The 21,388-nt window shown below is 37.4% G+C and overlaps 1 protein-coding gene across 3 annotated transcripts in view; it reads left to right on the top strand.

The window, feature by feature from the left end:
* fam13a (family with sequence similarity 13 member A) overlaps positions 1 to 21,388 on the top strand; it is a 56,396-nt gene that overhangs the window by 32,013 nt on the left and 2,995 nt on the right. For 2 of the 3 annotated variants that reach the window (XR_013628138.1, XM_058080746.2), the window contains exons 12-22: positions 88 to 158; positions 333 to 375; positions 6,364 to 6,526; positions 13,527 to 13,743; positions 13,824 to 13,965; positions 14,043 to 14,124; positions 14,191 to 14,396; positions 14,464 to 14,547; positions 16,843 to 16,938; positions 18,584 to 18,667; positions 20,763 to 20,968. Coding sequence is in view for 2 of the 3 variants with exons in the window: in XM_058080746.2 (XP_057936729.2) it covers positions 88 to 158; positions 333 to 375; positions 6,364 to 6,526; positions 13,527 to 13,743; positions 13,824 to 13,965; positions 14,043 to 14,124; positions 14,191 to 14,396; positions 14,464 to 14,547; positions 16,843 to 16,938; positions 18,584 to 18,667; positions 20,763 to 20,968 (1,394 nt within the window). In the remaining variant the exon portion in view is untranslated. The remainder of the gene's footprint in view (positions 1 to 87; positions 159 to 332; positions 376 to 6,363; positions 6,527 to 13,526; positions 13,744 to 13,823; positions 13,966 to 14,042; positions 14,125 to 14,190; positions 14,397 to 14,463; positions 14,548 to 16,842; positions 16,939 to 18,583; positions 18,668 to 20,762; positions 20,969 to 21,388) is intronic. The other variant, XM_058080756.2, reaches the window with a different exon arrangement.

The following is a 21,388-nucleotide window of genomic DNA, read 5'->3' as shown; positions in this document are numbered from 1 at the left end:
ACTTAATTTCATCGCATGAACTAATAAAGTTGATTGTTGTGTGTGCAGTTATTTAAATTTAAATGTGTGTTGTTGTTTTTTTTTCAGTTGAAGGCGGTCGGTGGCTTGTCAACATCTGATAGAACCAGGTCTGTCCACATGGATCCATTAAAGAAAAGGTGAGCGCTTCATAACCTTTACAAAATTAGGACATCCCAGCAACGCGGCCCCATTCTGTAACGATTTGTTTTGTGTCGACAAGCTTCGGTTGGCAACCACCCACAGATCTCAGCGTCGTTCCATGTTTATACGGTACACTGAGCCACTCAACAGAATTCCTTATGATTTTCCAGGAATCATGCTTCAAGAAAAGATGACCTTCCTTCTGTCACACAGGTAGGATCGATCACTGTTTCTCCTTTTTCCTTTGTGGGGGGTTTTTACAGCCCCACTCTTATATAAAAAGTCCAGATTTAAACTAATTTAACTTATAACAAACATTAAACACACCTGATAGTTTGAAGTTGATGTTCTCGTCTGACACTTGCAATAAAAGTAACTGTATTAGTTATTGTATGAGATTCAGCTCCAGACCACTCTAAAATTATAATTGTTCATTTGCGACAAAATCTAAGATTAAGTCCTATATATGCTTCGCAGACTTATGAAATACTTTTTGTTACCACTGAAGTCTACATATTGAAAAATATAAGGATGCAGGGAGCCAAATTCAATTCATTCATTCATTTTCTACCGCTTTTTCCTCACGAGGGTCGCGGGGGGTGCTGGAGCCTATCCCAACTGTCTCCGGGCGAGAGGCGGGGTACACCCTGGACTGGTGGCCAGCCAATCACAGGGCACATATAGACAAACAACCATTCACACTCACATTCATACCTATGGACAATTTGGAGTCGCTAATTAACCTAGCATGTTTTTGGAATGTGGGAGGAAACCGGAGTACCCGGAGAAAACCCACGCATGCACGGGGGAGAACATGCAAACTCCACACAGAGATGGCCGAGGGTGGAATTGAACCCTGGTCTTCTAGTTGTGGAACCACTCGACCGCCATGTCGCCCAAATGCAATTGTGTCATAATTAGTTATTAGTATCAACATGCTTTGCTTTACATTGTGCTTTTTTGCTAAACGTTTGCTGTTTTAAAAAAAATTATGTGCCACCGGCCAATAAAAGTAATAAAAAAAAACTTATATTGTGTTCATCTCGCTATGAGTTTTGAGGTGTGTTGAAGCTTGTGCTTCCACAGCCAAATAAAAGGGATGTCTGCTGGGATTTAACTGGTTTAAAGTGTCAGAAGTACAAATGTGTGTCTTCAAGTTAAGTTTTTTTTTTTGGTGGATTTATTAAACTGTGGCAGCAACGGAGCAAGTTATATACAGGGTCGGGCAAAATGATCTGACACATTTGTAGGTTAAATAAAAGCAAAATAAAGTAAAAAAAACAAAGTGTTTTTATTTTTGAAAAGTACATATAATGCCAATCAGTTCTGGCGGTGCGAGGTCGGCCGGTTGATTTTTGTTTCAATCCAGATTCAATTCAGATCCAGTAGCTCTGAAGTTGCTAACCCATAACAAGATTGTGTTTCCAATCTGCGGTTACAGATTTGTTTGTTTTGATAAACGTTTCCACAATGAAAGCACGATGCTCACCAGTTCAATTCATGGCAGCAACTGAAAAAGAAACGAAAAACAATGGCATTATAAAGAAACAAAGCAAAACTTTTCAAAAATAAAAACACTTTTTAGTTTTACTTTATTTGCGTTTTATTTAACCTACAAATGTGTCATTTTGCGGCGGTCTAGTGGTTAGGGCGCAGACCTCACAGCTAGGAGACCAGGGTTCAATTCCACCCTCGGCCACCTCTGTGTGGAGTTTGCATGTTCTCCCCGTGCATGCGTGGGTTTTCTCCGGGTACTCCGGTTTCCTCCCACATTCCAAAAAACATGCTAGGTTAATTAGCAACTCCAAATTGTCCATAGGTATGAATGTGAGTGTGAATGGTTGTTTGTCTATATGTGCTCTGTGATTGGCCGGCGACCAGTCCAGGGTGTACCCTGCCTCTCGCCTGAAGACAGCTGGGATAGGCTGCAGGTCCCCCGCGACCCTCGTGAGGAAAAGCGGTAGAAAATGAATGAATGAATGAATGAATGAATGTGTCATTTTGCCTGACCCTGTACAAACAACTATGGTGCTTTCAGGGACCGGCAAAATCAGGTCTTTCCATGAATGTTAATTGGTGCATAAAGATGTAAACATGAGATCTTGTGACACCGGTAGTAATTATAGTTGCTACAAAGCAAATAAACATGCTGTGTATTTTTAAGTGAGAACTTCTTTAAGATATAGATTTTAGCTTCTACAGACACCTGTCTTGAACCAAACTAATTTTTAACTAAAAGTGCATATCCAGAAGTCGCACTTGCATGACAGTTTAACTTGTTTAAATGCCCGTAGTTGGAATTCAACAATGAATAACAACAATGGGGGAAAAAAGGGCTTGTGTTGGAGTTTTGACGTTCCACTTTCACACGTATTTCTAATGCACCGTTGCTACCGAGTCACATAACAGTGAATAGCAATGCAAGGCAATGAGTGAGGTGTCCTCTCGGTGCCCAGATGGATGCTGGAAGCACCAGAGTCGCCATCTGTTGTGGAGCATGTCCGGTTTGACATCATTGTCATCATGTGTGACCTCATCCTGAATTGAATTGAAAAAGTGAATCCTGTGTAACTTTGGGGCAGCCGGGGTCGGCGGCTATTTGACCTTTGTGTTGTGTGTGGAATCACATGGCTACTATTGACTCTTTTAAAGCCCGTTAGGCCGGTTCTCACCTTTCTACACCCGCACCAAAAAAAGTCACATTCTAGGTTTTGCAGACATTGGGATTAGCGGCATTTATTTCACACACAAAAAAAAAAAAAAAAAAGTATTTGAGGCAAGCATACCCTGTCTGGCTCAAACTGCTGTTGTACCAGCTGGAGCTCTCGCCATGACGTAATGCTGCTTTCAGGGTGCTTGTGTCAACTGTGTTTGGAGCTACAACATCTGCGCTAATCCCGGTTTGATACTCCACGGAGGGATCCCGTATTTGCAGCTCATGTCATATTCAATAATGATTTTTATGCTAAATATTTTAGCTTCAGTCACCTAAATCGATCTGATATTAACACAGATCATACATACTTTAATTACTTTGGAGTGTGGAATGTTAGAAATGTTAGAAAACAGGCTAACCTAGCATGACTAGCTATGCCAGTTTTGCTAATGTTTGCGTCATCCTGTATCACTTTTTAATGTTGCATTGTTGTATGTGATATACTGCATCAATTGCACCGGACAATGCACAAAAAAGTGCACAATAGCACTTGCAAAGTGTCACGTTCCCATAATAAAATATACTAAATCGTTGATACTAAAAACTGTTTTTTTTTATAGATTAGATTAAATTCAACTTTATTGTTATTGCTCATGTCACTGGTACAAGGCAACAAAATGCAGTTAGCATCCAACCAGAAGTGCAAATGTATAAATACCCTTAATAGTAAATAAATGAAGAAATAGAATAGAGCTTTAAATTGACAGATATGTGTACAAACTATAACAGGCTATGACTATGATACAGTGTGGATATATATGACTATAGTATGGCTATTGCAGATTATACAAATTATAAACAGTATACACAGTATGAATGTGACAAGATATAATAACAGTATCCACTATTTCCGCATCAAGGCAAGGATTTTGGGCCACACATTAGCAATTCACTATTGCGAGAGCTCAGAGTTGACAACAACATGGCGCCTTTTTAATCAAGAACGTGTTAACTCAAAGGGGATAAAGTCATCACACGGTGCTCGCTAACGACTCTTTGAGCAATCATCGTTTAATCAATACAAATGCTTGACAACCTCATAAGAACCAAACACTCGCACATTTAGAAGATAATTCAGAAGATGTTATTGTCAGTCAGAGACACAACAACATTACATAATAGTGACTCTCCAAGGACTAATAATGAGTTCTGTGTGTGTGTGGTGTGTTTTTAATTGCAGCCATTTCCCATTAAAGCTTAACAAGAAAGCACATGGAGTACGAGTCGTTGTCAAGGGAGTCAGCAGGCGCTAATGAAAGTGTTTCTCTTGGCTTTGGATGATTTTGGATTGTTTTTTTTAAGGGAACAAACAGCCAGCCGTGTAATACAAATGCAAAAGTTATCCTTCAGAAGTCACACATGAACAACATGCGCCAAATCTAATTACCACTCATCATAATAATATCATTTGCATTCACATATCATGGTCATAAAGTCTGTTTTGGTGATAAATCTGCAGGCAATTGAGTGCTAAATTCAGTTCAAGCCACAAAAACACTAGTTTGAAAGGATTTCCAGATTTAGAGCTATGGTTCGTTAATGTAGCCAATCAGGGGAACCCCAAGCAACAATGGATTCATAGTTGTCTGTCTGTCATATCTGAGTTTCATTTTCACTTTGTTAATCATATTTTATGGGGGCCAAGAACTTTTTTGTGCAACACTTACAAGAAATACTTAAAATAAATATAACAAAAACTGGAGTATATATTGTAGTAACCTACAAGCTTCCATGTGTTTCATTATTAGGGACTGATTATCAAGCGATAGCGGTGCAATGTTGTTTTTTTTATTATTATGAAGTATTTTTTATTTCAAAAATTCTGATAAAATAATTGATTATATTTATATTTTATTATTTATATTATTATGTAATAATAATATTATGTAAAATTGTGTAATGTGTGCAATGTTTTTATATTATGAAGTATTTTTTATTTCAAAGATTCTGATAAAATAAGTAATTATATTTATATTTTATTATTTATATTATTATGTAATAAAAATATTATGTAAAATTATGTAGTGTATGCAATGTTTTTTATTATTATGAAGTATTTTTTATTTCAAAAATTCTGATAAAATAATCATATTTTATTATTTATATTATTATGTAATAATAATATTATGTAAAATTATGTAGTGTATGCAATGTTTTTATTATTATGAAGTATTTTTTATTTAAAAAATTCTGATAAAATAATTGTATTTATATTTTATTATTTATATTATTATGTAATAATAATATTATGTAAAATGTAGTGTATGCAATGTTTTTTATTATTATGAAGTATTTTTATTTCAAAAATTCTGATAAAATAATTAATTATATTTATATTTTATTATTTATATTATTATGTAATAATAATATGTAAAATTATGTAATGTGTGCAGTGTTTTTTTCTATTATTATGAAGTATTTTTTATTTCAAAAATTCTGATAAAATAATTAATTATATTTGTATTTTATTATTTATATTATTATGTTTTGTTTTTAAATTAAATTATAATAAATGTATGTTTTTTATTTAAAAAATCCTATCTGGTTCTTGTGGAAAATGACTTAAAAATATGCTATTCAAAGGTACTATTAAATATGAAAGATACCTTCTATGAATGTTTTAATAAATGAGATTTTTTCCAGGAGTTACATAGCATAACCCAACTAGTTGCCAAGTTCAAAAAGTTACTAAAATGATTGTTTGTATGTACAGTTAGTGAAGGTATATGATAGGCACAGCTGGACCCTGGAACAGATTAACAGCACTTCTCCAGGGACAAATTGCGGATAGTGTTAAAAACAATTGGATCCGAGTGCCACCCTTCCAGTAAGTAGTCTGTGGCATTTAGGAGGTCCAGTAGCGCTGTGTCCTGATCTTGTTTTCCCTAAAAATAGCCTGGTCCCACGCCCAGACAGAGGAAACGGGAAACCATCAGTTTGGTGTGAAGTGATCAGCGAACGTGCTCTAAATATACAAGCTCTACGAGTGTGACGTGTTGGTTAGAACAATTGATTGCAATGTTTTGTGTGTGAGTGTGTGTCGTCTGAGCTGAATGTTTGTCTTTAGCCTGAAAAAAAAAAATTATCCGTCAGCCTACGTGTGCTGGCTCACAATCTGTCTCTTTTTTTTTTCTCCTTCCACTACTCCTCCCCTCCTCCTGCCGATGTGAGACAAACAAGTCCAGGGTGGGGAATCGATGCCTGGCAGGCTGGGGAGAGAGCGAGAGAGAGAGAGAGAGAGAGAGAGAGAGAGGATGGAGGAAGAGAGGGCGGAGCCAGAACACTCCCACTGTGGCCTGCCCATCCACAAACAGATGGGCGGATGTTTTGGCTCGCCTCGGCGTCCAATGGCGAGCCGGGCCCCGCCCCCTCTTTTCTCCTGCTTGTGCGTGCTCCTCAACTTAAAGAGTGTGTTCGCAAGCTTGCCCCCTTCAAGTCAGCGTAGCTGAACGGTTCCTCTTCTTTTCTCTCTCATGGTTGTGCAGACGCTCAGGATGAAGATCCAGGAGTCGCCCGTCGTTTGCGACCCCAGGGTCGGCGGGGGTGGGGAAGTGCGGGCCTCCGGGCCCGAGCGGGACAAGGCGAGCTGCGAGGACGTACCCCGGCTGGACCTGACGACGCTGAGTGAGGACAGCAGCAACTGGGGAGGTGAGGAAGCTGGGTGGATCCTGGTGCAATGCATCTTTGGTAGTTTGGGTGCTTGCACCTCTTGCAGGATTGATGAGGGAAGGATCCTCTTAAGGACCCTATCTCAAGGGTGCAGCCTTCACTGGCTTTCTTGATAGGCAAGTAAACAATGCCTCGTGCGGGCTTTCACAAGCTAAAGCAAACACTTTCTTGCAAAAGGGAGCACCTTTAACATTTAGTCAATACCTTGTGTATTTAAGGTAGGACAACCCACGCCTTGTTTGCTCATTTTACCTCATTCTAATGCTATTCTTTATTTTCATTAAATGCTATTATTATGATTCCAAATGTGCTCAAAGGGATTAACAGCACTCTATTCGGGCTTCCTGTTCATGCTAGTTGCAACTATTGAGTCACATGATTAGAATGTTCACTGGAAAAAAAAAAGCACCAGCATTATTTTGGCGTTGGTGAGTTTGTGTACACAGAGGAAGTGGTGCACAGTCGCCATACGCCCCAACTGGGATTGTTTTTTTTTTTTTAACAGTTGAGCCACACGCCTGGGATGATGAGCAACAGGTTAATGTAAAACTATGTGGTTTTACAAAAAATCTAATCAAATTCTTGCATGCACACCTAAGATTATGTATGTATTTTAAACAACAGAAAATAAGCAAAATGGTGGGAAAATATAAACAGTACTGCGGGGAGCCAGGGTTGCACAAGTTGGAAATGTCCAATTGGAATTAGAGCGATTTCACATGAGGTTCGCAAAATTTAGCATAAATTAGCATATGACTATTTCTAGAATCATCCAAATTAAATTGCTAAACTTCCCATGGAAAGTGTCCAAAGACAATACATTTAAAGTAAAACATTCAACTTTTGACAACAAAAACTTTGTAATTTATGCAATAGACAGACAGAATTAAACAAAGCTTTATTAAACAGGATTTGTGTTACAATGTACAATATTTGAGATGTCCATTGTGAACAGGCATCTTTACCTGCCGGTGCCTCTGATACAGTACCTAAAGCAGGGGTCTCAAACTCAATTTACCTGGGGGCCACTGGAGCTAGGGTCTGAGCAAGGCTGGGTCGCATCAGGTTTTCCAAAAAAACAAAAAAAAACGCATTTATTAAAAACAGAAAAATATACAAACTTTTCCAGTGCTTTGGTTTCCGATTTTCTACAATAAAAGCTCTGATAAAACATTCCACTGTTCACAAATATCTTAATTTTTATTTTTCTGTACAAAATAAGATGAAAAATAAATAAACAAATCAAGAATAAAGAAAATCAATCAATCAGTAATCAATAAATATAATAATAATAATAAAACGGCAAATAATAAAAACTTAAGAAACCACATATAGTTGGTGGGTAGACAAATTATTTTTTTTCAGATTAAAATGAACAAAGCATTATTAGAGCCCTGTAGACATGACAAAACACGACTATAGTCACATTTATACTCTTTATTTACAACATATTGCGCAACTGCAGGGTCTTGAGACACATGCTAACTCGCAAACTAGAGAGCGAGCGACCTAAACGGTAGCCTTCAAGTTATTTCCTTTAAACTTAAATAGCCAAAAACTTACCACTTCCACACGGATAGGGAGGATAACTATTAAGTTATTTAACCTTTAACATGAACATTAATCAAACGTAATAATTTTTTTCTGGGTACATGATACCATACAGCATCCATATCAAACTTGCGCGGACCGCACTAACATTAAACTATCATATCAAGGCGGGGCCTCAAACTAGTGTCCACGTGTTTGAGACCACTGACCTAAAGGATGGTGACAAAAATCTATTCTTATAGTAAAGTTAAAAAGAAATGTCCTACCTACATTGTTTGTTTACACTACAGCCTTCCTCAGTTGTGAGTCAGCAGTGCTATAATAATAATAGTAGTATTGCTGGATGTACTGTATGCACGCTGTCATACTGTATAATTGGACCCAGCGGGCATGGCAGGGACATCTTTATCCCAGCAGACTTGGTGCCAGGGACTGTCACGGTGACCCGACAGTTGCCTCTGCTGCGTACTTGTGCGTCTGCCAGCAACGTGATTTGGCGTATTTAAAGCTTCTTGTGGCAGCCGACGCCTCCTCTCGTGCTCCTTTTTTTAGGTTTTGTGCGCATGGATGCTGCCAGAGTAAGAGGTAGCGCTGTAAACCCTTAGGCCCATTAGCATGAGGAAAGTCATTTGCATAATAATCATTAAAAAAGGCAAAACATGTGGTCGAGTGGTTAGCGCGCAGACCTCACAGCTTGTAGACCAGGGTTCAAGTCCACCCTCGGCCATCTCTCTGTGTGGAGTTTCCATGTTCTCCCCGTGCATGCGTGGGTTTTCTCCGGGTACTCCGGTTTCCTCCCACATTCCAAAAACATGCTAGGTTAATTAGCGACTCCAAATTGTCCATAGGTATGAATGTGAGTGTGAATGGTTGTTTGTCTATATGTGCCCTGTGATTGGCTGGCCACCAGTCCAGGGTGTACCCCACCTCTCGCCCCAAAGACAGCTGGGATAGGCTCCAGCACCCCTCGCGACCCTCGTGAGGATAAGCGGTAGAAAATGAATGAATGAATACATTTTTACATTAAGTTCTTCTCTCATTCCGTGTGGAAGTGGTCCATTTTTAGCTTCTTATTTTGTCCTTTTTCCCAACTCCATTTGAAACCCGTTTAGAATGAATAAAATTGAGGCTGACTAGTTTGCTTGGTAGTATTTAAATATATGTATATTTTTATCTCTTGTATCCCTGTGGATCCTCTACCCTGCGCATAAGAATTGGCAATGTGGTGTAAACAAAGAATAACAGGAGTGTAAAAGTGACTGTAGGGGTGTTATTTCATGTCTAGAGGGCTCTAATAATGGTTAAAAAATGAATTTAGAAAGTCAATTTTTTTATTCAATGGAATTCTGCTTTGTAGTAATTTACTTATCGCAGTCAAGTTTGGAACCATAAAACATAAACAAGAGATGACTGTATGTTTAAGTGAAATTATGTTAAGAATGATATGTATATATACATATATATACATATATATATATATATATATATAGCTAAAAAGTATTTTGTCCATAAGGGACAGTACTAGAGCAGGGGTGGGCAAACTACGGCCCGGGGGCCACATCTGGCCCGCCAAGTGTTTGAATACGGCCCGCCCAATCTTTCCAAAGTATTTCATTTAAACTCAACATACAACCTGGCATCATGGCCTGAGCCAACCTTTTGATGGTTTTATCAATTTCGTTTTTTGACATGGTCTGTTGTTTACAAAGTGCTCCTGAAAAAAGGGACACAAGCACATAATAATAATAATAATAATAATAATAATTATTATTATTATTATTATTGTTATTATTATTATTAGATTATTATAATTATTATATTCATGCTAATTATTATATTAATTATATATAATATTATTGTTATATTTGCATATTTTACATAATAATAATATAATAATAATTATTGTAATTTTATTGTAATTATTATATTTTATTATTTTTAAAATATTTAAATATAAATATAAAATAATAAATAATAATAGCAGATTGCATGACAATTTTACAGATACAATAATACCAGGTGGACTGTTACGTGTAAAATATATAGTCTGCCCCCCCCGGTAAATTTTGTCATATCAATGCGGCCCGCGAGTCAAAAAGTTTGCCCACCCCTGTACTAGAGGGAAATGCACGGACATGTACTAACACGTGCATGTAGACGAGTCCAGAAAAAGTCACGATTGACCTTTACCTCAGCTTGGCACCATGCTTGAGTGATCGGGAACATTGTGCCGCCTTGGACAACCTTTAGCGAAATGGCACGCTGGCATGTTTTGTGTTTTCATTAGTCCACTTCATCTGGAAGCATCAGTGTTGATTTAAACATTAATCCGGAACGCCACAGACTCTCTTGTCCACACCAGGACATAAAAACAACTTGATGGAGTGTTTTCACCACCTGGGGCGCTCGCCGCCTGATGAAGTGCACGTACGTGGAGGAATTTGAGCGAAGAAAAAATACACACGTGTGTTTTTTTGTTGTTTTTGACACTTTGGATTGTTTTGACTGATGCTTGGCTTCTCGTAGAGATTGTTTTTATTCTTTCTCTTCTTCCACTGAGGCTATTGAGGCTATCCTCGCTTCTTGGAAGGTTGTGTTTGCCAGAGGTGTGGACTCAAGTCATGTGACTTGGGAACAAGCTATATTATTATCATAATAAAAGGCAAAAATATGTATTCAACAATTTTGTTTGGTTTTACAAATAGAAGCGCCTTTTTGTCTCCAACACGTGACTCAAGCCCAACGACCTTAAGCCTTAATTTCCCCCTAATTCATCGACTGTATTAATGCACTTTGTCGCATTTTCGCTGCAGTCGCCGCTCTCTTTATCTCTCATGCACATATTTAATGTCCCGCCATACGGTGCAGCCACAAAAGAACAAAGTGTACCTCTCAACGGGGGGTCACGCCCTGACATTATCCCACTGAGAGGGGAAGGCAGGCATAATTAATAGAGCGGGGATTGTCAAGAGTGGACGCACCAGACATAATTATTGCCTGAGTGGAGACGGCAACTCCAAAGGATAAACGGAAAAAAATGGCGCTGGGCGTGGCCTCTCTTGTCTTGACAACATCTGCACCCGTGGAAGTTTTCCCACTAGAGTTTTTAACACAGGCGGGTGGAGGAGGGGTCACAGTTGTCCACTAACTTTACCATTTAGGATGTTACCACAGCAACGTTTTTTTTACAAAAATTTTTGAATTTTTTTGAAGCAGTATATTTAATTCAGTTATGATTTAAAGATAATGTCAAAATATTTATAGATTATATACGTATGTATATGATTATATAAAAATTCAATTTATAATGAAAATATAAATATTATTAATACTAGATAAAAATAATAATAGAAATAATGCTCTTAATAATAACTGATAATACAAGTTTTTAAGTCATCAAGTAAAAAAAAAAAGAAATTTTTTATGGTATTAAATGTGCCGATCTTTCAGGAAGCAGAATAAGGCAAAATAATTTTAAAATTTTTTTGAAGCAGTATATTTAATTCAGTTCTGATTTAAAGATCATGTCAAAATATTTATAGATTATATATGTATATGATTATATAAAATAATTTATAATGAAAATACAAATATTGTTAATAGATAAAATAATAATAGAAATAATGCTTTTAACATTAACTGATAATACAAATTTTTAAGACAAGTATTTTTTTATGGTATTAAATGTGTCAATCTTTTAGGAAGCAGAAGAAGGCAAAATAATTTTTGTATAAATAAAATGATTCTAAGTATGTTTTAATTATTACTTAAAAACTTACTTAAATTACTTAATTACTTAAAAACAATTATACTTGATCACTTTTAATGTACTTGCATTTCAACGAGCTCCCTTTTGATGCTGAAAACAGAACCGGTTCCGGCGTTCTCGTCCCACTAGAGTTTTAACACAGGCGGGTGGAGGAGGGGTCAAGGTTGTCCACTGACTTTGCCATTTAGGATGTTACCACAGCAACGTTTTGCCCTCCGTTGTGTCTTGGACCGTGGGTCTTCGGAGACACTTCTTACTTTGTTGGATGTCCAAACACTTCCGAGCAACAGGAATGTGGAAAAAAAACTCTTGGGCTTTCCTTTTATGTTCCGAGTGGACAAAATGTTCCCATTCATCTTCTAAATGACTCGTTTAGTGGCCAGCACTCAGAAGTTATGTGGAAGTTTGAATATGCAGCACGAAAGTAGACATTATTTATTTCTAATGTCATTTGTCGGATGATTTCATCGGAGAAAAATGATGGAAAAACTTCATGCATCTGATCTTCATCTTATTTGCATATTTCTTTCAGTCCATACGTATTATAATCATGAGATTTTAATCGTATTTAATATGCAACTTATTAAAACATCTACAAGACTTATTTATTGTAATTGTATGGTGATGATATTCATTTAACATGATTAATAATAACAATATTTTTTCGAATATAATCATCAGTATTATTATTATTAGTAGTAGTAGTAGTAGTAGTAGTAGCAGTATATTTAATTCAGTTATGATTTGTCAGTTAAATAATGTCAAAATATTTATAGATTATATATGTATATGATTATATAAAAATTTAATTTATAATGAAAATATAAATATTGTTAATAGATAAAATAATAATAAAAAATAATGCTATTAATAATAGCTGATAATACAAATTTTTAAGTCATCAAGTAAAAAAAAAAGTAATTTTTTTATGGTATTAAATGTGTCGATCTTTTAGGAAGCAGAATAAGGCAAAAATATTTTTTGAATTTTTTTGAAGCAGTATATTTAATTCAGTTATGATTTAAAGATAATGTTAAAATATCTATAGATTATATATGTATATGATTATATGAAAATTTAATTTATAATGAAAATATAAATATTGTTAATAGACAAAATAATAATAAAAATAATGCTATTAATAATAGCTGATAATACATTTTTTAAGTCATCAAGTAAAATAAAAAGTAATTTTTTTTATGGTATTAAATGTGTCGATCTTTTAGGAAGCAGAATAAGGCAAAAATAATTTTTGAATTTTTTTGAAGCAGTATATTTAATTCAGTTATGATTTAAAGATAATGTCAAAATATTTATAGATTATATATGTATATGATTATATAAAAATTAAATTTATAATGAAAATGCAAATATTGTTAATAGATAAAATAATAATGACATTAATAATATCTGATAATACAAATTCAAAGTCATCCAGTAACAAAAAAAGAGTTGTTTTTTATGGCATTAAATGTGTCAATCTTTTAGGACGCAGAAGAAGGCAAAATAATTTTTGTATAAATAAAATGAAGTATCTTTTAAGTATTATTACTTTAAAACTTACTTAAAGTAACTTACTTAATTACTCAAAAACAATTATACTTGATCATTTTTAATGTACTTGCATTTCAACGAGCTCCCTTTTGATGCTGAAAACAGAACCGGTTCCGGCGTTCTCGTCCCTGCGGAGGGACAGCACGGACCGCGAGGAGGCTCGTCTGTCGCCGCACGCCGGAGGCCTGCTGATTCGTCAGCTGCTGGAGGAAGACAGCGACCCCATGCTGTCTCCTCGCTTTTACGCCTACGGGCAGTGCCAGCAGTATCTGGACGACACCGAAGTGCCTCCTTCGCCGCCCAACGCCCACTCCTTCATCAGGTGAACTATGTTTCCACCATAACGTGGAAATGGTTAGAAATAAGCGTAGTCGTAATAATAATGTGCTGTAAACGCTGCAGTCGCAGGAGGAGTTCCTCTCTGGGTTCCTGTGACGACGAGAAGGAGGAGCTGACCACCGCCCAGCTCACCAAGAGGATCCACGTTCTCAAGAAGAAGATCCACAGGTTTGAGGAGAGGTTTGAAGAGGAGCGAAAATACAGGGTAGGTGTAGCATCATGTTCGAGTATGAGCCCCCCCCCTTACTAAAATCTCATCCTTTCTCTACTGCTTTTATCCAGCCTTCCCATAGCGACAAAGCTGGAAACTCTGAGGTTCTCCGATGGGTCAACGAACTGGCCAGGTTGCGTAAAGAATTGAAAGGTAAGATTCCGCCATCGCCAAAGTGCCTCCAGTATCGAATAAACCAACATCACTACCCTGCCACAGAACAAAAGCTGATGAAGTCCGAGGAGGACCTTCCGCCTCTGACCCGCCAGCGCAGCAACACGCTCCCCAAGAGCTTCGGCTCACAACTGGAGAAGAAGCCTCAGCAGGAGAAGGTGCCCAAACCCCCTGTGGAGAGCACGCTGGAAAGCATCCTGAAGAAGCTGCAGGAGAAGCGTGAGGAGGTCAACCGTCCTGAAGACATCAAGGTAGGTCCATGATGAGTTGAAATCGGTCATCAGAGGCTTTCATCTGGTGTGGTCCATGTTCATGCAGGACATGACCCGGGAGCAGATTGGAGCGGAGAAACTGGCCCTGCAGAAAGCTCTTCTCTACTACGAGAGCATACATGGACGACCTGTAAGTCAACACATATTATTGCAGTACTGTATTACTCCCTTTACCGCAAAGCAGTAACTACTTTTATTATTATTTTACTATTGTGCTTTTTTGCCAAAAGCTAGTACCGCAGGGTCCTATTTCCGACAAGTCGCAACATTTTAAGGATACACAGCTAGAAATGACAATAAATACACATGCTAATGTTAGCATGCTCTTTTACTATACTCCACATTCTCCACTTTGCTGCAGCACTTTGTTTTCCCATTGCCCTCTGTCTCCTCTTGGATAAAATTAGACATACAGTAAATACAGAAGAGCCTCGTTGTTCGGCTTCTTTCATTTACCCGTTCTCCTGCCTGTGCCTTGGGTCCTGGTGTTGACAAAAAGCTTGTCTTTGCATCGTGACCCACATTGCAAGTGGAGTGTGAATAATGCCTCAAGCGAGGTAATTGTTAGCATGTCATTGTGTCACATGCAAATCCCTGCTAACTGCCCCAGCATGTTAGCTTCAGGGCAAATGGAAATAACATGAAGGAAGTAACTGTAAATGCAATGTGTGGAGTTAAGAATAACACAAGAACCAACTATGTCAACCAAAAGAAAGACTGGTGTGTATCCTATCTAGTCTTTGAGCATGCGCTAGACTAGAGCTGTCCTATCTCGTCTGACTAATGTGTGTCCTATCTAGTCTTTGAGCATGAACTAGACTAGAGCTGTCCTATCTCGTCTGACTAATGTGTGTCCTATCTAGTCTTTGAGCATGAACTAGACTAGAGCTGTCCTATCTCATCTGACTAATGTGTGTCCTATCTAGTCTTTGAGCATGAACTAGACTAGAGCTGTCCTATCTCGTCTGACCGGAGTGTGTCCTATCTAGTCTTTGAGCATGAACTAGACTGGAGCTGTCCTATCTAGTCTGACCGGTGTGTCCTATCTAGTCTTTGAGCATGAACTAGACTAGTGCTGTCCTATCTAGTCTGACTGGTGTGTAGCCTAGCCAGTCTTTGAGCATGAACTAGACTAGTGCTGTCCTATCTAGTCTGAATAATGTGTGTCCTAGCTAGTCTTTGAGCATGAACTAGACTAGTGCTGTCCTATCTAGTCTGACTGGTGTGTGTCCTATCTAGTCTTTGAGCATGAACTAGACTAGAGCTGTCCTATCTAGTCTGACTGGCGTGTGTCCTATCTAGTCTTTGAGCATGAACTAGACTACAGCTGTCCTATCTAGTCTGACTGGCGTGTGGCCAAGCTAGTCTTTGAGCATGAACTAGACTAGAGCTGTCCTATCTAGACTGACTGGCGTGTGGCCGAGCTAGTCTTTGAGCATGAACTAGACTAAAGCTGTCCTATCTAGACTGACTGGTGTGTGTCCTATCTAGTCTGACTGATGAGTGTCCTATCTAGTATTTGAGCATGAACTAGACTAGTGCTGTCCTATCTAGTCTGACTAATGTGTGTCCTATCTAGTCTTTGAGAATGAACTAGACTAGTGCTGTCCTATCTAGTCTGACTGGTGTGTGTCCTATCTAGTCTTTGAGCATGAACTAAACTAGAGCTGTACTATCTAGTTTGACTAATGTGTGTCCTATCTAGTCTTTGAGCATGAACTAGACTAGTGCTGTCCTATCTAGTCCGGCCGCTGTGTGTCCTATCTAGTCTTTAAGCATGAACTAGCCTAGAGCTGTCCTATCTAGTCTGACTAATGTGTGTCCTATCTAGTCCTTGAGCATGAACTAGACTGGAGCTGTCCTATCTAGTCTGACTAATGTGTGTCCTATCTAGTCCTTGAGCATGAACTACACTAAAGCTGTCCTATCTAGTCTTTGAGCATGAACTAGACTAGAGCTGTCCTATCTAGTCTCACCGGTCGGTGTGTGTCCAATCTAGTCTTTGAGCATTAACTAGACTAGAGCTGTCCTATCTAGTCTGACTGGCGTGTGGCCGAGCTAGTCTATGAGCATGAACTAGAATAAAGCTGTCCTATCTAGTCTGACTGGCGTGTGTCCTATCTAGTCTTTGAGCATGAACTAGACTGGAGCTGTCCTATCTAGTCTGACCGGAGTGTGTCCTATCTAGTCTTTGAGCATGAACTAGACTAGAGATATCCTATCTAGTCTTTGTGTTTTTTGTTTATTTACTATGCTATTCAATAGCATGAGAAAATGTCTCCAAAGGAGTGCAGATGTTGACATGATGACATGATAGAGAAGGCTAGGAGTATGGAGTAAGATGGTTTCACAGGCAGCAAAGGTCCAGGAATTCACAGATTACTGACAACCGGTGCTAACAGGACGTCCTTGTTTGTCACTGCAGGTGACGAAGAGCGAGAGGCAGATCATGAAGCCGCTGTACGACCGATACCGGCTGGTCAAGCAGATTCTGTGCAGAGCCTCCACCATCCCCGTCATTGTAAGTCGTCACTACACTGTTTATTTTTTCCCCTCCTCTACGTCCATCAGAGCAGCCTTTGGCTGGCGTTGCTGCTCTTCCACAAGCCAAAGATCAGCACATTGTCAAAACGGACACTTAATCCTGGCTGTGTTGGCTCGAGCGCTTGTAGCACACGTGCGCGGTCCACCCTGGAGGCGGGACGCAAATGCATGTGCCATCATATGACCACACAGAATTGTAAAAATACCCCAAATACTTTTCATATGCTGCCTCCTAATTCCCATACACAACCACTGTATGTTATGTAAGAAGTGATGTTCGTTATGGACACACTGTACCTACCGTATGTCCTTATGTAATATAATACTCCTTCCATAATCCCCCCATCATGCAAATTAAGACCACGGCGATACTGTAGGATGATTCTACTACAATAGCCTCCATGATGATGCAAGTTTGAGTATTGTATGAATATAGTTTGAGCCAGAAGATTTAGAAATACTTAGTAGAATTTTTACTACTACAAGTAATGTTAGAATTCATTATAATATTTTTATATTCTATATATCTTATATTGAACTAGATTAATGTTAATTTATATATAATGTTAATTTATATATAATATAATACAATATTTATTATATATAATATTTATAATTTATATATAATATATATTATTAATTTTGGCTATATGAGAATTTTTTTCCTTAAATATTATTAGAAATAAAACCAAAAAATATTCTGTCAAATTATATTAAATTATATGATTGTATTGTATGAATTAATATGAATTAATTCTAATGTTTTAAATTTTTGTAAATGAATTAATTCTAATGTTTTAAATTTTTGTAAATTGAAGTATTACTATCATATCACATTACATTTTCATAGTATGGCAATACAATAATAATATGAATTTTTTTAAATTTTTTCCTTTTTTACTTAACTTTTTTAACTCCCACCCAAGTTACCAAATGTGGTTCCTGATAAAGAGTCAATGTCTATCAAACTAAAAAATATTGAATTCAGTTTCATTGCGTTTTCAGATGGCTGTATGAAAACACTATTTTTCCTATAAAACAAACAAATAAATGTAAAATATTAATACAGAAGTTGTTAATATTTTACATTTTTATATTATGGCAACATAATACTACCAAATGTGGTTCCTTACAGAGAGTCATGGGCTACAAAACTGGAAAACATTAAATTCAATGTTGTTTTCAGATGGCTAAAAATATCATTTCTAAGAAGAAACTGCATTATTTTAATGGTTAATTGAATGAAGAAAGGCGGGAGCAGAGTCGGAGGCTCAAGGCTAAATTTCTTCCTAGTCAAATAAATGTGCATCAGAAAAGGAAGCAGCTTGCTGATTTGTAGCTGGGAAAACAAGTCGACGTGACTGCATTTGAAAGAATGCTCATTTATTATTACTGACAGGCTAACTTCCAATGCCTGTGGAACCAAACTCCATTAGTCATAGTGTCAACTAAGTATGCATAAGTATCTGTGGTATTGGCTTAGTAACATTAGCCGCAATAGTAGTTGTCACAGATAAATGGAATCTTGAATTTAAAACAAAAAATGACGCCATTTTGGCATCTTGGCGGGCCGCGCTGTGACCGTTTCGCCGGCTAACGGCTACTTCTCGACGTCACCGCAGGGCTCGCCCTCCAGCAAGCGCCGAGGCCCCCTCCTCCAGCCCATTATCGAGGGCGAAACCGCACTCTTCTTCGATGACGTCAAGGTGAAGGGCCGCTGTTGCCGCTGCTTCTTCCATAATCAGCCACTCCCCCCTCACCCCCACTCCCCCACCCCACCCTCAACCAACCTTGATTTGTTTACTACCAACCAAGCCCCTTACTTGAACCCCAGCGCTGCCTGTTGATTGGACGGCTGCCTTGCCATCTCGCATCGTGTAGAGCTATTCAATCATTAGCTTGTGGGTGCTAAGACTGGTGTGACGTTTTGTGCTTGGTTTTGGCTTTCAGGTTGTTGTTGTTGTTTTATTGTACTAACACGACTCTCACCTCATGGACATCTTGCGATGCCTTCGGGTTTGCCGGGAACACACAAAAATGCAGTACAATTACGCTAACTGTGGCCTTTCGTTAAACTCACCAAGCTGCTTTTAAGGCATTCAAATACATACATCGCATGTTAGCATGCTAACTGGCTAACTCATGTCTCTTTATTTACTGTATTATTTCAAGCATTTTTAGTGCAGTTTATAATAATCATTCCAAATACAATTAGAGATGCAATGTTTTCCTTTTGGTTGACAAAATCAAAACGAAGCAAATTTTTGTTTGTTAGCTTCAGTTAGCATCATGCTTCTGAATTTTTGTTTTTCTAATTGACTGAGAGGCTTTTTTTTTTTTTTAAATGGGTTGGTCTTGATTTACCAAGACATTAGAAGATTTATTCCAAAATAAATGTAACATTCCGAGAATATTGAGCAAGTTATAGTAAAATAATTAGCATTATCAAAAGGCTGACATTCTGCCTAGCCAAATGTATATTGCCAAAAAAAAGTATTTTATTTACTGTATTATTTCAAGCATTTTTAGTGCAGTTTATAATAATTATTCCAAATACAATTAGAGATGCAATGTTTTCCTTTTGGTTGACAAAATCAAAACGAAGCAAATTTTTGTTTGTTAGCTTCAGTTAGCATCATGCTTCTGAATTTTTGTTTTTCTAATTGACTGAGAGGCTTTTTTTTTTTTAATGGATTGGTCTTGATTTACCAAGACATTAGAAGATTTATTCCAAAATAAATGTAACATTCCGAGAATATTGAGTAAGTTATACTAAATTAATTAGTATGAAGAAAAGGCTGACATACTGCCTCACCAAATGTATATTGCCAAAAAAAAGTATTTTATTTACTGTATTATTTCAAGCATTTTCAGGGCAGTTTATAATAATCATTCCAAATACAATTAGAGACGCAATGTTTTCCTTTTGGTTGACAAAATCAAAACGAAGCAAATTTTTGTTTGTTAGCTTCAGTTAGCATCATGCTTCTGAATTTTTGTTTTTCTAATTGACTGAGAGGCTTTTTTTTTTTTTTAAATGGGTTGGTCTTGATTTACCAAGACATTAGAAGATTTATTCCAAAATAAATGTAACATTCCGAGAATATTGAGCAAGTTATAGTAAAATAATTAGCATGACGAAAAGGCTGACATACTGCCTCGCCAAATGTATATTGCCAAAAAAAAAGTATTTTAAAAATGTGTCTGATGGAAAAATAATCTGCACAAAGGAAGTTGAAATTTCCCGACAAAAAAAGTAGCTTTACCATTTTCAATATTCTATGACTTAACATCATACTCTTATAGCTCCGTAACGTGTAGTTGCATTTATTTTTATTAAAAGAAAACTACAGTAATTACTTATGATGAAGCAAAAAGTTAAGTATATTCTTTTACCAAAAACTTAGCTAGCTAGCTAGCTAGAATTGCAATATTTAGCGACTAAAGTTAAGACTTATTAGGATAAAATGGTGTAATATGAGTACAGTTTGCAATACCTTAATAGCTAAAAAGATTTCAAGACCTTTTTCAAGAAATTTACATTACTTAAGTATAGTTTTCCTTGAAGTTGTTTTAGCTAGCCAGCTACGTGACAGTTAGCGGTGGAGATTGACGCCTCATTGTAGCTAACTCAGCTTTAGTGTTTGCATTAATTTTTATATGGTGATGTTACCTGATTGCTTTGAAGTTTGACAACCCAATGAAAGGGTGCCGATGATTGGTAAACACTAACCCCTCCCCGTACTCCGTCAGTCGCGTCCAGGCAGGTCCACCTTCTAAAACGTCTTTGTACTCCTTCAGGAAGAAGAAGACGGATCCGAGGACGACAGCGACGTTGTCAAGCCGCAGTTGTCTACGAGCACCAGGCCCGAACTGAGCGTGCTCAGCTTCCTGGGTCACGTGGAAGAGGAAGTGGACGGTTTCATTTCCCCGGTGGACGAGCTCTCGACTTGCAACAACAACGCCACCACCGATATGCGACTGTCCAACCTGCACGCTGCCACCATGTAAGACATTTCATATTTTTTTTAAAAATGCAAAAAAAATATTTCTCGTACAATTTTAAGATAGTTACAAAATGTATCATGTCGGTCATTTACTAGAAACGCGTCATAATAAGCGAATAACGGAGTTCGATTGCGAAAAACCTGTGATACCAAAATGGATGCTGATCAAATTAATTTCTCAAAATTATTTCCCGTACAATTTTAGATCATTACGAATGTATTGTTCTTGGCTAATGTCGTATTTTAAGCTAGAAATGTCATAACAAGCAAATAACAGCATAGTATTGCGATACCAAAATTGATATTGATTGAATTTTCTCACATATTTTTGATTATTACTGATGTATTCTTGTTGATGAGTTAGCTTTTTTTTTGTATTTTAATTTTTTTTGTCATTATTTCTCGTACCAAAATTTCCAT

This window comes from Doryrhamphus excisus, linkage group LG9 (genome assembly GCF_037039965.1).
Source record: "Doryrhamphus excisus strain RoL-2023G ecotype Guam linkage group LG9, RoL_Dexc_Guam_v1.1, whole genome shotgun sequence".
In the NCBI taxonomy this organism is placed as follows: Eukaryota; Metazoa; Chordata; class Actinopteri; order Syngnathiformes; family Syngnathidae; genus Doryrhamphus; species Doryrhamphus excisus.
The sequence above is the reverse complement of the archived record's forward strand: the minus strand, read 5'-3'. Positions and strand labels throughout refer to the sequence as shown.